This window comes from Rhipicephalus microplus, unplaced genomic scaffold (genome assembly GCF_043290135.1).
Source record: "Rhipicephalus microplus isolate Deutch F79 unplaced genomic scaffold, USDA_Rmic scaffold_65, whole genome shotgun sequence".
Classification (NCBI taxonomy): domain Eukaryota; kingdom Metazoa; phylum Arthropoda; class Arachnida; order Ixodida; family Ixodidae; genus Rhipicephalus; species Rhipicephalus microplus.
Window position 1 is genome coordinate 892,403 of NW_027464638.1, and position 15,685 is coordinate 908,087.

General features: G+C 48.3%; 1 protein-coding gene and 1 long non-coding RNA gene across 9 annotated transcripts in view; one reads left to right on the forward strand and one right to left on the reverse strand.

Moving 5' to 3' along the window:
* The window catches only part of LOC119162372 (uncharacterized), a 94,759-nt gene that overhangs the window by 71,711 nt on the left and 7,363 nt on the right, over positions 1–15,685 (reverse strand). The window lies entirely within an intron of this gene.
* LOC119161370 (uncharacterized) overlaps positions 1–15,685 on the forward strand; it is a 199,479-nt gene that overhangs the window by 50,605 nt on the left and 133,189 nt on the right. For all 8 annotated transcript variants that reach the window (XR_012889357.1, XM_075885056.1, XM_037413807.2 and 5 more), the window contains exons 7-8: positions 2,639–2,723; positions 8,640–8,807. Coding sequence is in view for 7 of the 8 variants with exons in the window: in XM_075885056.1 (XP_075741171.1) it covers positions 2,639–2,723; positions 8,640–8,807 (253 nt within the window). In the remaining variant the exon portion in view is untranslated. The remainder of the gene's footprint in view (positions 1–2,638; positions 2,724–8,639; positions 8,808–15,685) is intronic.

Below are 15,685 nucleotides of genomic sequence, written 5' to 3' on the forward strand. Positions count from 1 at the left end.
GCCTTCATGGCGCAAAGTTTTTCTCGTCCATTGACCTTCGATCTGGTTATTGGCAGATCGCTGTTGACCCACGGGACCGAGAAAGAACAGCATTTGTAACCCCCGATGGGTTATACCTATTTAAAGTAATGCCGTTAGGCTTTGTAATGCGCCGGCCACCTTTGAGCGCATGATGGATTCCCTTCTGCGCGGCTTCAAATGGTCTACTTGCTTATGCTACTTAGATGATATAATTGTTTTTTCACCGACTTTCGCAAGCCATCTTGAGCGACTGTCCAGTATTCTCCAAGTATTCCGTAACGCTGGTCTCCAGCTGAACTCCTCCAAATGCTGTTTCGGCCGTCGCGAAATAACTGTACTTGGTCACCTCGTTAACGCATCTGGGGTACTGCCCGATCCGGACAAAATTCGCACAGTGACTCAATGTCCCGTGCCCTCTTCTCCTAAAGATGTCCGGAGCTTCCTTGGTTTGTGCTCCTATTTTCGCCACTTCATCCGGAATTTCGCCGATATTGTGCAGCCTCTCACCGAGCTTCTTAAAAAAGACGTCCCATTTACTTGGAATTCACCTCAAAGTGCTGCATTTTCGGTGCTCATTGCAGCCCTCATGACTACGCCAATATTAGCCCACTTCGATCAGACTGCCCCGACAGAAGTTCGTACGGACGCGAGTGGCCACGGAATTGGTGCTGTTTTAGTTCAGCGTCAGCATGGGCGTGACTGTGTCATCGCCTACGGCAGCCGCCTTTTATCCCCTGCCGAGAGGAACTATTCCATCACCGAAAGAGAATGTCTTGCTCTTGTTTGGGCTGTCACTAAATTTCACCCGTACCTCTTTGGCCGCAGTTTTACTGTTGTAACTGATCATTATGCACTCTGCTGGCTTTCCTCGCTCAAGGATCCCACGGGACGTCTCGGTCGTTGGTCTCTCCGCCTCCAAGATTACACCTTCTCGGTCGTGTATAAATCTGGTCACCTCCATCAAGACGCCGACTGCCTGTCACGGTATCCAGTGGATCCACCAGACGCCACAGAGAGAGCTACGGAGGCTTGCGTCTTATCAATATCAGACTTTCTTGATATCGCTTCTGAGCAACGCCGCGACCCGGATTTACTTCCCATCATGGAAAGCCTGAGTTCCGCTACTCCACCCACTTCTCTGAACTTGTATTTCCTTCATGAAGGTGTTCTCTACCGCCACAACATGCGCCCTAATGGTCCTGACCGCCTTCTCGTCGTGCCTTCCCATTTGTGTGTAGATGTTCTCCGACAGCTTCACGATGAACCTGCCGCTGGTCACCTGGGAGTCATCCGCACTTATGATCGCGTCCGGCGCCGTTTTTTCTGGCCACGCCTATATCGCTCTGTGCAAAAGTATGTCGCCAGCTGCGACCTTTGTCAATGTCGAAAACGACCAATATCGCTTCCAGCTGGCCTTCTTAACCCTATTGAGCTCCCTGCTGAACCATTCTACCGCGTAGGGCTCGACCTTCTTGGGCCATTTCCCACTTCTGCATCCGGGAACAAATGGGTTGCCGTGGCGACCGACTACGCGACACGTTCCGCGATCACCCGCGCTCTTCCAACCAGCTGCGCTACCGATGTCGCCGACTTTCTACTGCATGACATCATATTGCATCACGGCGCTCCTCGACAGCTCGTTACTGACCAAGGCCGATACTTTTTATCTCGTGTCGTCCAGGATATCGTACGTTCCTGTTCCACGAACCACAAGTTCACAACGACATACCATCCACAAACTAATGGACTTACGGAGCGCCTGAATCGCACTATCACGGACATGTCGTCAATGTATGTTTCTCCAGACCACCGTGACTGGGACGCAACGTTACCCTACGTCACCTTCGCTTACAACTCCTCCAGACATGACACCGCAGGCTATTTCCTGTTCTACCTTCTTTATGGACGGGAACCCTCTCTGCCTCTTGATACGCTCCTTCCCGCTGGTTCGAGCTCCCCTGTCACATACGTCCGCGATGCCATAGAGCGAGTCGACGCAGCACGACAGATTGCCCGAGAACAGCTCTTACTTTCTCAAGCCTCTCAGAAAGAATGATACGATCGTCACCACTGCGAAGTTTCGTATGCACCAGGTTCTCTCGTACTCTTGTGGACCTCATTTTGTCACATCGGCCTCTCAGAAAAAATTTTATTTCGCTATGACAGAGCATACAAAGTCCTGCGCAAGATCACCATCCTCACCTACGAGATACAGCGAGTCGTCGACGAAGCTCACTCAATGCCACCACCATCCACTGTTGTGCACGTCGTAAGACTGAAGCCTTATATGTCACCCAACACTCCCCTTTCGTGACAAGCGCCGGGTCGGCGCTTTAATGCTGCGGGGTAGTGCCACAAGGCGGTAGTGGGATTGGGGCATAAAGCGGTAGAGGGTTCCTGCCTGAAAGAAAAGACTACGAAGTGAATAGAGACTGGTCCCAGCCCGCCAGTGTACCAGGCATTGTCGCGTGTAATTGTCGTAAATATCTGCAAATATACGTTTCCTTGTAAGAATATTTTCAAGTACCTGCAATATGGAAGGGGTTAAATGGCACCAGATTACTGAAACAAGCTGTGACGCTTTGTTCATGCAGTCATTGACTTTTCATGTTTTCAGAAAATTCCTTAAGCAGGATGCATTAAAAGTAATAGAGTCATCAGTGCTACCAGCCTTCAGTAACTTGAGGAAATTCATTAAAGAGGTAAGCTTCCCTGAGTATTCTCATTTTCAAATCTGAATATTTTTTTTTTGCATGTTCCAATCTTGATACATTTGTGTTTTCTTCAAGTGATTTTGGCTGCATACTATAATATTAGGCAGCACTTCAAAAGTTGGCTCAGAGGTTTTATTCCTTTTATACAAAAACAGCCAACAGCCAGAAAATCTGCATTTGGGACTGCGATCAAAACAAGTGATAATTTTTAGCACCAAGCTTCATACTTCGCTGGGCCTAGCTCTAGCCCCCCCCCCCCCATATATATATATATATATATATATATATATATATATATATGACATCTAACAGACAATAATGCCAAGGAATGTATAGAGGAAGTTATTAGAAACTAATAACTTCTAATAACTTCCCCTATACATATTGTCTGTTAGATCTCATTAATATTGTGTCAAAACACGGAAAAACGAGCCCTTAGGTATACACCTCTTTCTCTTATATATATATATATATATATATATATATATATATATATATATATATATATATATATATAATCATCATCATCATCAGCCTGACTATGTCCACTGCAGGACAAAGGCCTCTCCCATGTTCCGCCAGTTAACCCGGTCCTGTGCTTGCTGCTGCCAATTTATACCCGCAAACTTCTTAATCTCATCTGCCCACCTAACCTTATGTCTCCCCCTTACCCGCTTTCCTTCTCTGGGAATCCAGTTAGTTACCCTTAACGACCAGCGGTTATCCTGTCTACGCGCTACATGCCCAGCCCATGTCCATTTCTTTTTCTTGATTTCAGCTATGATATCCTTAACCCCCGTTTGTTCCCTAATCCGCTCTGCTCTCTTCTTGTTTTTTAAGGTTACACCTACAATTTTTCTTTCCATTGCTCGCTGCGTCGTCCTCAATTTAAGCTGAACCCTCTTTGTAAGTCTCCAGGTTTCTGCTCCGTAGCTAAGTACCGGCAAGATACAGCTGTTATATACCTTTCTCTTGAGGGATAGTGGCAATCTACCTGTCATAATTTGAGAGTGCTTGCCAAATGTGCTCCACCCTATTCTTATTCTTCTAGTTACCTCAATCTCGTGGTTCGGCTCCGCGGTTATTACCTGCCCTAAGTAGACATAGTCTTTTACAACTTGAAGTGCACTATTACCTATCTCGAAGCGCTGCTCTTTTCTGAGGTTGTTGTACATTACTTTCGTTTTCTGCAGATTCATTTTGAGACCTTCCTTTCTGCTCTCCTTGTCTAACTCTGTAATCATGAGTTGCAATTCGTCCCCTGAGTTACTCAGCAATGCAATGTCAACGGCGAAGCGCAGGTTACTAAGGTACTCTCCATTAACTCTTATCCCTAACTGTTCCCATTCTAGGCTTCTGAAAACCTCCTGTAGGCACGCGGTAAATAGCATTGGGGAGATTGTGTCTCCCTGCCTTACACCCTTCTTGATTGGTATTCTGTTGCTTTCTTTATGAAAGCAACAGAATACCAATCATTATATATTCATTATATATATATATATAATTCTCTCATTTGACTTGACTACCTAACTCCACTAAGAAAAATGGTAAATAATTTTACTTTCCTAATTACTGTTTGAAATTATGTCTTCAACTCCCTTAAAATACCTGCCGCTAGAGAAAAAGCAATTGTGAAGACAGCAAGCAATTAGTGTCTTTTGCTGATTTTTATGACAATTTTGGACACACTTCTTGAAACACTCTCTATGTGTGTGTGTGTATATATATATGTGTGTGTGTGCATGTGTGTGTGTGTGTGTGCACACATTCATAGTGTAGACCACTTGTAACGTAAATGCTTATAGTGCAGAACCGGTTACAGTGCGGTCTTTTTCAACTTCCGTTCACCCTTCCATAGAACCCCGTGTACCATATTTTCCGGTGTATAAGGCGCACCTTTGTATAAGACGCACCCCCCAGTTTTCGCAAGTTTTCATGCAAAAATTAATATATAAGACGCACCGGTGTATAAGACGCACCTACATTCACTCACTTTCCGCAAAGAAACTTCATAACGTGCAGTTGAGCGAGCATTGTAAAATGCCGTACTTACGTTTTTGAGCGCCAGTCCGTAAGAAAACTTATACTACACCGAATTTGTGAGAAAAAAATAATGCGCACCCACTGAAACGTTCCGCACGACTGCAGGAAAACATTTTATTCCTCAAAGCCCTCAAAGTCCTCGTCCTCCGACGCGCTTTGGAATAGTTCAGCGAGCTCTGGCGGCAGTGACGCTGGGACTTCCTCTGTTTCCTCTTCGGAATCGCTGCTGCTGCTGCTGTCGTCGTCGTCGAGGCCAGGGGCTGAGGATGCTAGCAGGCCTGCCTTGCGGAACCCCGCAGTTACGGTGGCCTGTGACACCGCACACCAGGCTTCGCGCACCCACTTTGCGACCTCGCAAAACGAAGCACGCCTCATGCGTCCAGTTGCGGTATAGCTATGCTCGCCGTCGGACATCCACGACTCCCACAGGCGCCGCAGAATAGCCTTGAAACTGCGGTTCACCGAGATGTCCAACGGCTGAAGCATTTTTGTCATCCCGCCTGGGATAACCGCAGCGGTGCAGTTTTTTGCCTTGATGCGCTTCAAAGTGAGCTCCGTTATATGCGCCCGCATGCTATCCAATACCAGGAGGCCCTTCTTCGCATGAAAGAAACCGTCCGGTCGCTTAGAAAAGCATTTTTCAAGCCACTTGCCCATCATCTCTTCGTTCATCCAGCCTTTCACGTTCGTTTCTATGACGACACCAGGCGGAAAAAACTCTTTCGGCATCGTCTTCCGCTTGAATATAATCATTGGCGGAAGTTTTTGCCCGTCGGCACAACATGCCAGCACAACCGTGAAGTGCGCTTTTTCGTGGCCGGTAGTTTTGATGGTGACAGACTTGTCACCTTTCGGTGCCACACTCCTTTCCATTGGAATGTCAAACGTAAGTGGCACCTCGTCCATGTTTATTATATGGCTGTTGCCGATGCCATCGTCTTCAATGGCTTTCTTAACGAAAGCCTGGAATCTTTCAAGCTTGTCCTTGAAATCTGCTGGCAGATTCTGGCACATGCTTGTGCGGGCCCTCATCGCCAGCGCTTTGCGGCGCATAAATCTGGAGCACCAGGACGGCCCGCCAACAAAATCAACGGCGCCCACTTAGCTAGCGCCTGCGCTTTGAGACGCAGCTGCACCGTTGACATCGCCCTACCTTGGGCACGCTGCTCCAGTATCCATGAGTGCAGACGTCCCTCAAGGTCTGGCCATCGTGCTTTCTTGCCGCGGTCAGCTTTCTTGTCACTCTTCATGGCCTGAAGCTTATCAGTCGACTGTCGCCATGTGCGGACCATCTTCTCCGTGACGTCGAAATGACGGCCCGCTGCCCGGTTTCCGTAGTCCTCTGCATACTTCACAGCAGCAAGCTTAAACTTCGCCGTGTAACTTTTCCGTTTAGCCGGCATACTGCAGGTAAAGGTAGCAAAGGCGCGGACCAACCGAACGAATGAAGTTGCAAATGGCGACTAGTCCAACTCGCTGAACGACAGCGTAGCGGTGGTAGCCGCAGTAGCGGCCGAATCCGAACCAAACCGCCGAACCCGTCGCGCACCTATCGCCATCTTACGCCGATTTCACTCACTGAGTACAGCTCTCTATGGTACAGCCTCCGAAACTTGCGCAGCTTCAGTGAGCTGAGAACTCGCACGACGACATACTTTTTTAAATTTTTCCGTTTTATGTACTTTGGTTTTGTTTTAAAACTGTAGTACCGGCACGTTGAGTGTTCGTTATTATAATTATGATGCATAATTTGCATTGGACTGCTCTAGTGGTTTGAAAAAAAAGACTGATGAGCATCAACACGAGTTTCTCCCAAAAAACTACCAAAAAAAGTGCGTATAAGACGCACCGTTGTATAAGACGCACCTCCGAAAATTTTGGAAAAAAACCGCGTCTTATACAATGAAAAATACGGTATATGTATATGCATACTGTTTAGTGTGCAGTTCCCAAAGATGACAGACTGGTTATAATGAGATTGCCGGAAAATATTTGAGACAATTGTGGTAGCGAGTGGGTGCCTGAAAGGAGACGTGCTGGGTGCCACTGAGGAGCGAGCAAAGACATTGTTACGGAGGAGGAGGTGATGAGTAGTGAACAAACGAAGGGTGAGGGAAGGAAAGAAAAAAAGATTACGTCACGCTACGCGGGCTTGTTGAGAAGAAGGCGGACGGTTGCCTTTGCAATGGGTAAACCTTTGCACCGGCGCCAACGAGGCTGTGTAATTAGCAACACTGGCGTGTTGCTAGCCGTGTGTGGCTCAACACGGAACGTGCAATCCCATCCTTATCAACTGCGGTTTACGATTTCCTTTCTGGAAAAGTGTCGTCATTATCGTGCTTGCTACAGATATCGTGTTTGCTACCTCGCCCGTAAATTGGTAGCTTTTACAGCTTTATAACGCAAGCTTTTGCCTTTGTTGCCAATGTGCTGTCTGGATTTTCATCGTTGTTGTTCTCCTGGCCGCAAACTTTGTATCACACACACTGTTTTTGGTTCAGTGCTTGAATGTGGTCTTTTCAACGCCGGATCATCATGTCTTGGGAAAACTTCCCGTGACTAAATACTGAACAGCATGCTAGCCCCAATCGTCATTGGTAGCGTTTTGGTAGCGGTCGCGTGCAATCTAAGTTGGAATTATGGTATGGAATCAATAAAACTCTTTGCGGTGGCTGCACCTAATGGGAAAAGATACATATCGTTTATGAAAACGAGGGTGGCATCTGTAGTGTTCGAATGGTGGTTTGTGATTAGATCCCGACGTCCTGAAATCGGGTGCACGCCCGTGAAATTGAACGATTGGCAGAGCGATAAATTCCAGACATGATTCGACATTTTCTGTAATGCACATAATTGAGGCGGTCTGAGGAGCAGTTGGCGAATTTCCGCGATGGTACTTAATCTTGTTAGACGCCCCTTTCCTTACCCCCCCCCCTTCTATATTAATTTTGTTGTCAATGTCTGTCTTTGGAGGTTAATTTTTTTTAACATTAAGAAATTTAGGACTTCAAAGCACCACACATCACATGCTTCTACTCTCAGACACCCGAGGCTGCTTGCTCAACATGTCTTGCACAATTGCGACCCTTGAAAAAGCTTGCTTTGGTTATAGTGCGGTACCGCTTATATTGCGGATATTCGAGACTCCTGCGACTTACGTTATAAGTGGTCTATAATGTATATATATATTTATATATATATATATATATATATATATATATATATATATATATAATATATTCCAAGTGGCGACGGCGACAAACTCTGTTTGGCGGGCAACCGGAGGGAATCTACCAATGGAACACACACACTCCTTGTGAAGCTAATGGCAGGTAATTGAAGGACACTTTGTATCGGTGATGAAAGCCTGTGCCCATTGAGACAGGGTTGTTCCGAATGGAACATGATGCACGTGTCTCCCTTCCTGCATCAGTGGCCACACTGGGCACAGCTCCGCTACGCTAGCAAAACACGAGCACTGTATAGTCTGGCGCGGCTAATGTCCGTTGGCATACCCACATTTGGTATAATTCTGGGGCATGGGGGAGCATTTGTGACTTTCGGTCGATTTCGTCACTTTTCACGGAATAGAAAAAGTTGCTCCATGGTGTGGATCTTGCGGCAGAGCTGCTCTGGATCTGTCAGTAGAACATACAGCGAGCACTCTCAATGTGGAACAGACTTGCTCCACGTGGAGCAGAAAAAGTGCTCACAGAAGTGCTCAGAATCTGCCAATAGATGACACGATGTGGGTGCTGTGCTAGGTGCTTTTTGTAAGCCATTTTTACCATATGTTTTTGTACTAGAATTTTTTTGTTCTGTACAAGTGTGTACCTGTAAATGAATATTTACCATTTCTAGGAGTACATGCTTCACCTAAGGCCTGAAATAGCAGCCACCTCCCTGCCGGATGGCAAAACTTACTACAAGGAGTGTTTGCGGTACCACCTTGAGCTGGACCTTACACCTCAGGAGGTGCATCAGTTGGGTTTGGATGAAGTGAAGAGAATATCGGACAGCATGAAGCAGGTAACATCATCTTCACACATTGTGCCTGTTGAAATGAACTCTCAAGAACCAGAAGCATTTGAGCTTTATGTCTTGAGTTTCGGCTAAGGACATGATATGTCAAAAAGTACAAGTTGTGGCATTTTTAGAACTGTATAATCCTCCTTATAACTAAAAAAAATGTTCTAAGCAACATAATAAGTCACATTTTTGCCACAATGGTGAAACAGTGAATGTAATAACAATAAATTGGAATGTTATGCTAAGTAAGGCCAGTAGTCAACTCCTGCTGCAGCCAACCTGCCATAACTCAACAAAATGCCAGCATAACGAAGCAGTGAAATGACCTTGAATGCTATGTATTCAATGTAATTGGCATGTACAAATGTATGAGCTGTTAGCATGTTCCTGTTAAGAGAGGGCATACGCAATCGCACTTGGCAGATCATGTGCCATGCAGCCCCCTCTACAGGTCCTCCTATGAGCATTTCATGCGAAAAAGGCCTCCTATGGGTGTTTCAAGCAATAGAGAATGGCTGGGGTGTTTCACTTCCATTTGAGCCATCCTCGCCTGCTAATACTTGTACATAGAGATTGCGACATGTGGGCCCATGTTATCGTCTTTGGACTTCATATGAAACCTCAGTCTGCTGCCACCCATGATGCGAAAATGTGCCTTGATTGCCTATATAATTGCTATCCCAATATAATTCCTATCCCGATAATAACAACCTAGCCAATGTCAGTGAACAGAGAGGCCACAGTTACTTTCGTATACAGTTGAGCACACATATAACGACCCGACTTAAAATGAACTTTCACTTAAAATGAACAATATCTGCGTGGATGTGAAAATATACATTAGTTTAATGGCACAAAATCGCACTTACAATGAACGTCTCCAAGTGCCGCTAATCAGTTACAGCGAACGGAGTCGGCGCTCTGCCGACTTCCTGAAAAACCACTTTCCACCCTGGATCAGGCATCGGCGAGGTGCCCATACATTCTAATTGTTGAACGCCAACCCTGCCTCCGTGCCCCTCTAGTTGCTGCTCTCCCCGACCGCTTTTTGTTATGCACCCATCCATCCTTTGTCCTCACGCTACTCTGAGCACCCCGCATTGCCAGACGAGGCCCGTGTTTCCACACTGCCACCGATCTTTTGAAGACCGGTCGGTCATCTACCCTGTTTTTGATCGCTGGTACTGTCGTTGCTGTCGCTGGCCTGGAGTGATTAGGCCATTTGCCAACATCGTCGGCCGCTGACTGTATCCGATCGTCAGCGTCTAGTGCACGCGCGCATGCTACCCCACCGACTCTGATAATTTGCAATTCGTTTCGTGTTTAGGACTTGTTCTCGCTCACTTCGCACTCAACTCAGCATGCCCTCCGCACGCGTGCGGAAGGGTGGGAACGGCTATTAATTTGCGTGGAACGAATCGCGAAACATCGAATTTGGTGAGGCCACGCAAATCCGCCGGTGCGGGTTTCAAGCTCAAAAACTCTTTCAAGTTTTTCTACTTGTGAGTTGCGCGTTTCACGGACCTTTCAAGCAAGCTACCTAACCTGCCTCCTTCCCATGTGTTTTGGCTTTCAAGGTCGCCCTCCCGCCACATCCTCCCCTCTCTATCACAACACCTTGCCCTTCTCTCGCAAATCTAGTCTCCTCTTTTAATCACAACCCCTTCGCCCGCTCCGTGACGCCAGTCACGCTGGCAAAAATTAGTTTCATTTTCCAACTAGAAACGGGCCCAGAGGTGTTTCACGCGTTCTGGCATGCGTGTCGCGTGTGCATGTCTTGCTTGCTCTTGGTGTGCGTGTGTGGTCAGGATGGCAGACAAGAGGACTTACACGCTTTTTCCTGCCGCTCAACGAAATGTCGAAAGTGTAGCCCTTGGCTTGAGCGTAACCCCCGCGTTAGGGGCCGCGTTGCGGAGTGCTTGCTCATAGCTGTTGACCACCTGGCAGCTAACTTGCCGCTTCGGAGGTCCCGGTATTCAGCTGTGGAGATGGTGAGTATTTCGTGGGCGGCGGTGCCGGCTACATGTGTGCGGAACTGTTTTCGCGAGGCCGGCTTCGTCGACGTCAGGCCCCGATGCCGAGCCTGAAGCTTCCGAACAGGATCACTCCGGCAGCGATTTGTGGCAGCGCGTCGTCAACTCTGATCTGGGAGAGCGGGTAGGACATCTGTTGCGATGGTTTAATTATAGCCAATGATGGTGCCGACTCTGCGAAACCGTGCACGGATTAGGGCATTGTGAATGAAGTACGTGGCGAGAGGGATTTGGAGGAATTGGATTGCGAGAATGACAATACTTTGGAGACAGTGCCTCATGCAGCTTATGCCGCAGGCCTTGGCGAACGAGCACCCTGCCATTTTAAATGAGCTCGAGACCGCCCTTATTGCTTCTGCTTTTCGAAACGTGTGCATCACGAACTTTTTGAGCAAAAAAATTTTGTGTTTTCACTCACAGCTTTTTTAAAAGCTGTGTTTCATTTACTACAAACTTTGGGATACAGCAAATGGATGCCACGTCAGGCTCAGATTCGTTATAAGCGGGCTCGACTGTATTCATCAATTTGTGGCATGTGAGCTACTGTGTTAGTCAGCTAGATGAACACTTATTGAAAAGTTTTTGTAGTTTTTCAGCTGTTCTTCATTGAAGCTTTTTTTAATGCAAAGCATTTCGTAGTGAACTTCGGCGACTTTGAGCGTATCTATCTATCCGTCCGTTCGTCCGTCCATCCCTCCCTCCGCCCGCCCGCTTACGTTTGGTTACTCTCGTGGTCACCCCCTTAACTTTGCGTGAACCAAAATTAGCATGGGAGGGTAAGATGGCTTGACGAATATGAAGCAGTGGTCAAGACATGAATAATGTCGCAATCCTGTCACGTATTCAGACAGTGGCACATGCCCACGTGCAAGTATGCACCGCTGGTATGCAGGTATGTGTCAAAGATGATTGAAACTTAGTATCTACCCAGGAACGACGATAACACACATAGGCAATTTTAACGCGTTTGCATTAAACAATACCTGACATCAATAGCGTCAAATCAATGAAGGCATAGAGATATTTCAGTGTTAAGGAAAACCTGATATTGTTACGGGAGAATAACTTTACTTTATAAAACGAGGAATAAACTCGGTGGTGGACAAGATGGCGCCCAGTCGGCTCACAGATCTGACAACATCGTCCTCCTCTTTGTCTTCTTCGTCGTTCTCATCCTACCGTTACATGATTTCCCCGGCGGCTGGAGCACCGACCCGGTGCTAATCAGGAGGCACTGGAGTAATACGGTTTGAGTCGCGTAACATGCACTACGTCAGTGTGAGGGTGAAGGATGGCGGGGTCCGTAGGGGTGATTTCGTATGTGACGTCAGTTACTTGGCGTAAGATACGGTAGGGACCTGAATAGCGTGGGAGTAACTTCTCCGAAAGTCCAACGCGGCGCGAGGGGAACCATAACAGAACGAGATCTCCGGGTGTGAAGTGGACGTCACGATGGCGGGCGTCGTATACGCTCTTCTGATTGTCCTGGGAGTCCAGTAAGCGTCGTCGAGCAACTTGGCGTGCCGCTTGGGCCTTCATTATTGCATCACGAGCGTACTGAGACTTGTCATTTAGTCCGGCCGGCAGGAGGGTGTCGAAAGGTAGCGCAGGGTCACGGCCGAACAACAGAAAAAAAGGAGAGAACCCAGCGGTGTCGTGTCTGGAAGAATTGTACGCGAATGTTACAAACGGTAACGTAGTGTCCCAGTCGCGGTGATCGGCGGAGACATACATGGAGAGCATGTCCGTGAGAGTGCGATTGAGGCGCTCCGTTAGACCATTTGTTTGTGGATGGTAAGCAGTCGAGAGCTTGTGTTTAGTGGCGCAGGAGCGGAGGAGGTCATCAACCACTTTGGAAAGGAAGTAGCTGCCTCGGTCGGTAAGGAGTTGTCGAGGGGCGCCATGATGTAAGATGACGTCCTCCAGAAGGAAATCGGCCACGTCAGTTGCACAGCTGGTTGGAAGGGCCCGTGTGATCGCGTATCGGGTAGCATAATCGGTTGCTACTGCAATCCACCGATTACCCGCAGCTGACGTAGGAAAAGGGCCAAGCAGGTCCACGCCAACACGGTAGAATGGGTCTTGTGGGATGTGCAGTGGCTGAAGACGTCCGGCCGGAGGGGCATTTGGTTTTTTCCGTCGTTGACAAGGGTCGCAGGCTGCAATATAACGGCAGACGTCGCGGTACATGCCAGGCCAGAAGAAGCGCCGGCGAACTCTGTCGTAGGTCCGTGACACGCCGAGGTGACCCGCTGTAGGTGCATCATGAAGCTGGGCGAGAACAGTGTGACGCAATTGAATGGGAACGACGAGTAGTCTTTCGGGGCCGTCAGGACGCATATTGCAACGGTACAATACACCATCATGTATTTCAAACATTCGAAGGGAAGGGTCGGGCCTTACCGATGTGAGCCTTCGGATAATACCGTCCAAGAAAGTATCTCGTCGCTGCTCGATTCCAATGTCATGAAACGCGGATAGAGAGAAAACGTCGATAGGAAGGGTGGTTTTAGAGGAGTCGCCGTCTGGAGGGTCGACAGGATACCGGGACAAGCAGTCCGCATCTTGATGCAGGCGGCCGGTTTTATACAGGACTGAGTAATCAAATTCTTGAAGGCGCAGCGCCCAACGGCCAAGACGGCCTGAAGGGTCTTTAAGGGACGAAAGCCAGCACAAGGCGTGGTGATCTGTGATTACTGTGAATGGCCGGCCGTACAAATAGGGACGAAATTTACCGACTGCCCAAACAAGTGCCAAACATTCCCGTTCGGTTATTGAATATTTTCTTTCAGCAGGCGAAAGAAGGCGGCTGGCATAAGCAACAACACGGTCTCGTCCTTGTTGTTTCTGGGCGAGGACTGCACCGATGCCATAGCCACTTGCGTCTGTACGAACTTCTGTTGGAGATGAAATATCAAAGTGGGCGAGGATAGGCGGAGACGTAAGCAGACACACTAGATTTTGAAACGCATCTGCTTGCTCAGGGCCCCAGATGAAGCCAGCGTCTTTTTTGAGAAGTTGAGTGAGAGGGCGTGCTACGTCGGCGAAGTTTTTAACAAAGCGGCGGAAGTAAGAACAGAGGCCAACGAAACTGCGAACGTCTTTGGTACAGGTTGGTACAGGGAAATCTCTTACTGCGCGTATTTTATCTTGATCAGGGCGAACCCCCACGGAATCAACGAGGTGTCCGAGGACAGAAATTTCACGACGGCCGAAGTGGCACTTTGCCGAATTGAGTTGCAGGCCCGCCTTACGAAAGACAGATAAGATTTTCGATAGCCTTTCAAGGTGCGTCGCAAAAGAAGGCGAAAAAACGATAACGTCGTCCAGGTAGCACAGGCAGATGGACCACTTGAAGCCGTGCAACAGAGCGTCCATCATACGTTCGAATGTGGCGGGCGCATTACATAAACCGAATGGCATCACTTTAAACTCGTAAAGGCCGTCGGGAGTGATAAACGCCGTCTTCTCACGGTCCATGTCATCAACGGCAATCTGCCAGTACCCAGAGCGGAGGTCAATGGAGGAAAAATATTTTGCGCCGTGAAGGCAATCCAGGGCATCGTCTATGCGTGGTAAAGGGTAGACGTCCTTCTTCGTTATTTTGTTTAAATGGCGATAATCGACGCAAAATCTCCAGCTGTTGTCCTTCTTCTTTACAAGTACAACAGGGGACGCCCAGGGACTGCATGAAGGCTCGATGATATTCCGAGAAAGCATTTTGTCGACCTCCTGTTGGATGATGCGCCGCTCTGCATGGGAAACACGGTAGGGTCTCCGATGGATTGGACTCGTATCGCCTGTATCAATCCGGTGCTTAACAACGGACGTCTGGCCGAGTGGGCGGTCGCCAAGGTCGAAGATGTCCCAAAAAGATGCAAGCAGGGAACGCAGGTCGTTAGCTTGTTCTTTCGGCAAGTCGGGGGCAATCATCTTGGTTAACACACTTTGGTCTGATGGAGGAGTAGACGAAGTTTTTTCGGCACTCGGGATGCTGTCATAACTTAGAGTGCAAATATGGCACTCTGCCGCCGGCACGATCTCGGCTAGAGATATACCACGAGGGAGGACTTGTGTACATAGTGAAAAATTCACTAAGGGTAGGCAGGATGCATTGGCCGTAATAGTGATGACGGTGTGAGGAAACGCAACGTTGTGCGAAAGCAGGACGTCAACATTGGGGGACACAATATAAACACCGTCTGGGACAGGTGGAACAGGGGAGACGCCTATGTAAGCTACTGTTCGTTGAGGGAGACGCAGGTGTTCTGTAGAACAAAGCCGACTTGGAGGGCAACTTGGAGGATCAACAACATTAGGTAGAGCGAGTTGCACTATACCGGCAGAGCAGTCTATCAAGGCCGAATGTTCAGACAAAAAGTCTTGGCCCAAAATTATGTCATTAGGGCAGTGTTCTAAAACATAAAACAGAACTGATGTGTGGTGTCCGGCGACGCTGACGCGAGCTGAGCACACACCAATTACGGCGACTTTTCCACCATCGGCCGTTCGGACCACAGGAGTTGGGCCAGGAGTAAGGACTTTCTTCAGCCGTGCTCTAAGGTCAGCGTTCATGATAGACACGTGTGCGCCAGTGTCAATGAGGGCTGTAGTAGGTACACCGTCGACGTCAACATTGATAAGGTTCTGATGTGCGGGCAAGGTCAGTAGAGGATTTTGGGATCGGGTCGGTATTGCAGCATCACCTCCAAGAGCTGCTCCCGTCAGTTTTCCGGAGGTGAACGCCGGAACGAGCTTGGGGACGGCGATCGGCGAGATGGGGGCGAGCGGGAGAAACGGCGTTGTGGCGAAGGGGAGCGGCTGGATCGGGGGCGCGAGGAATTC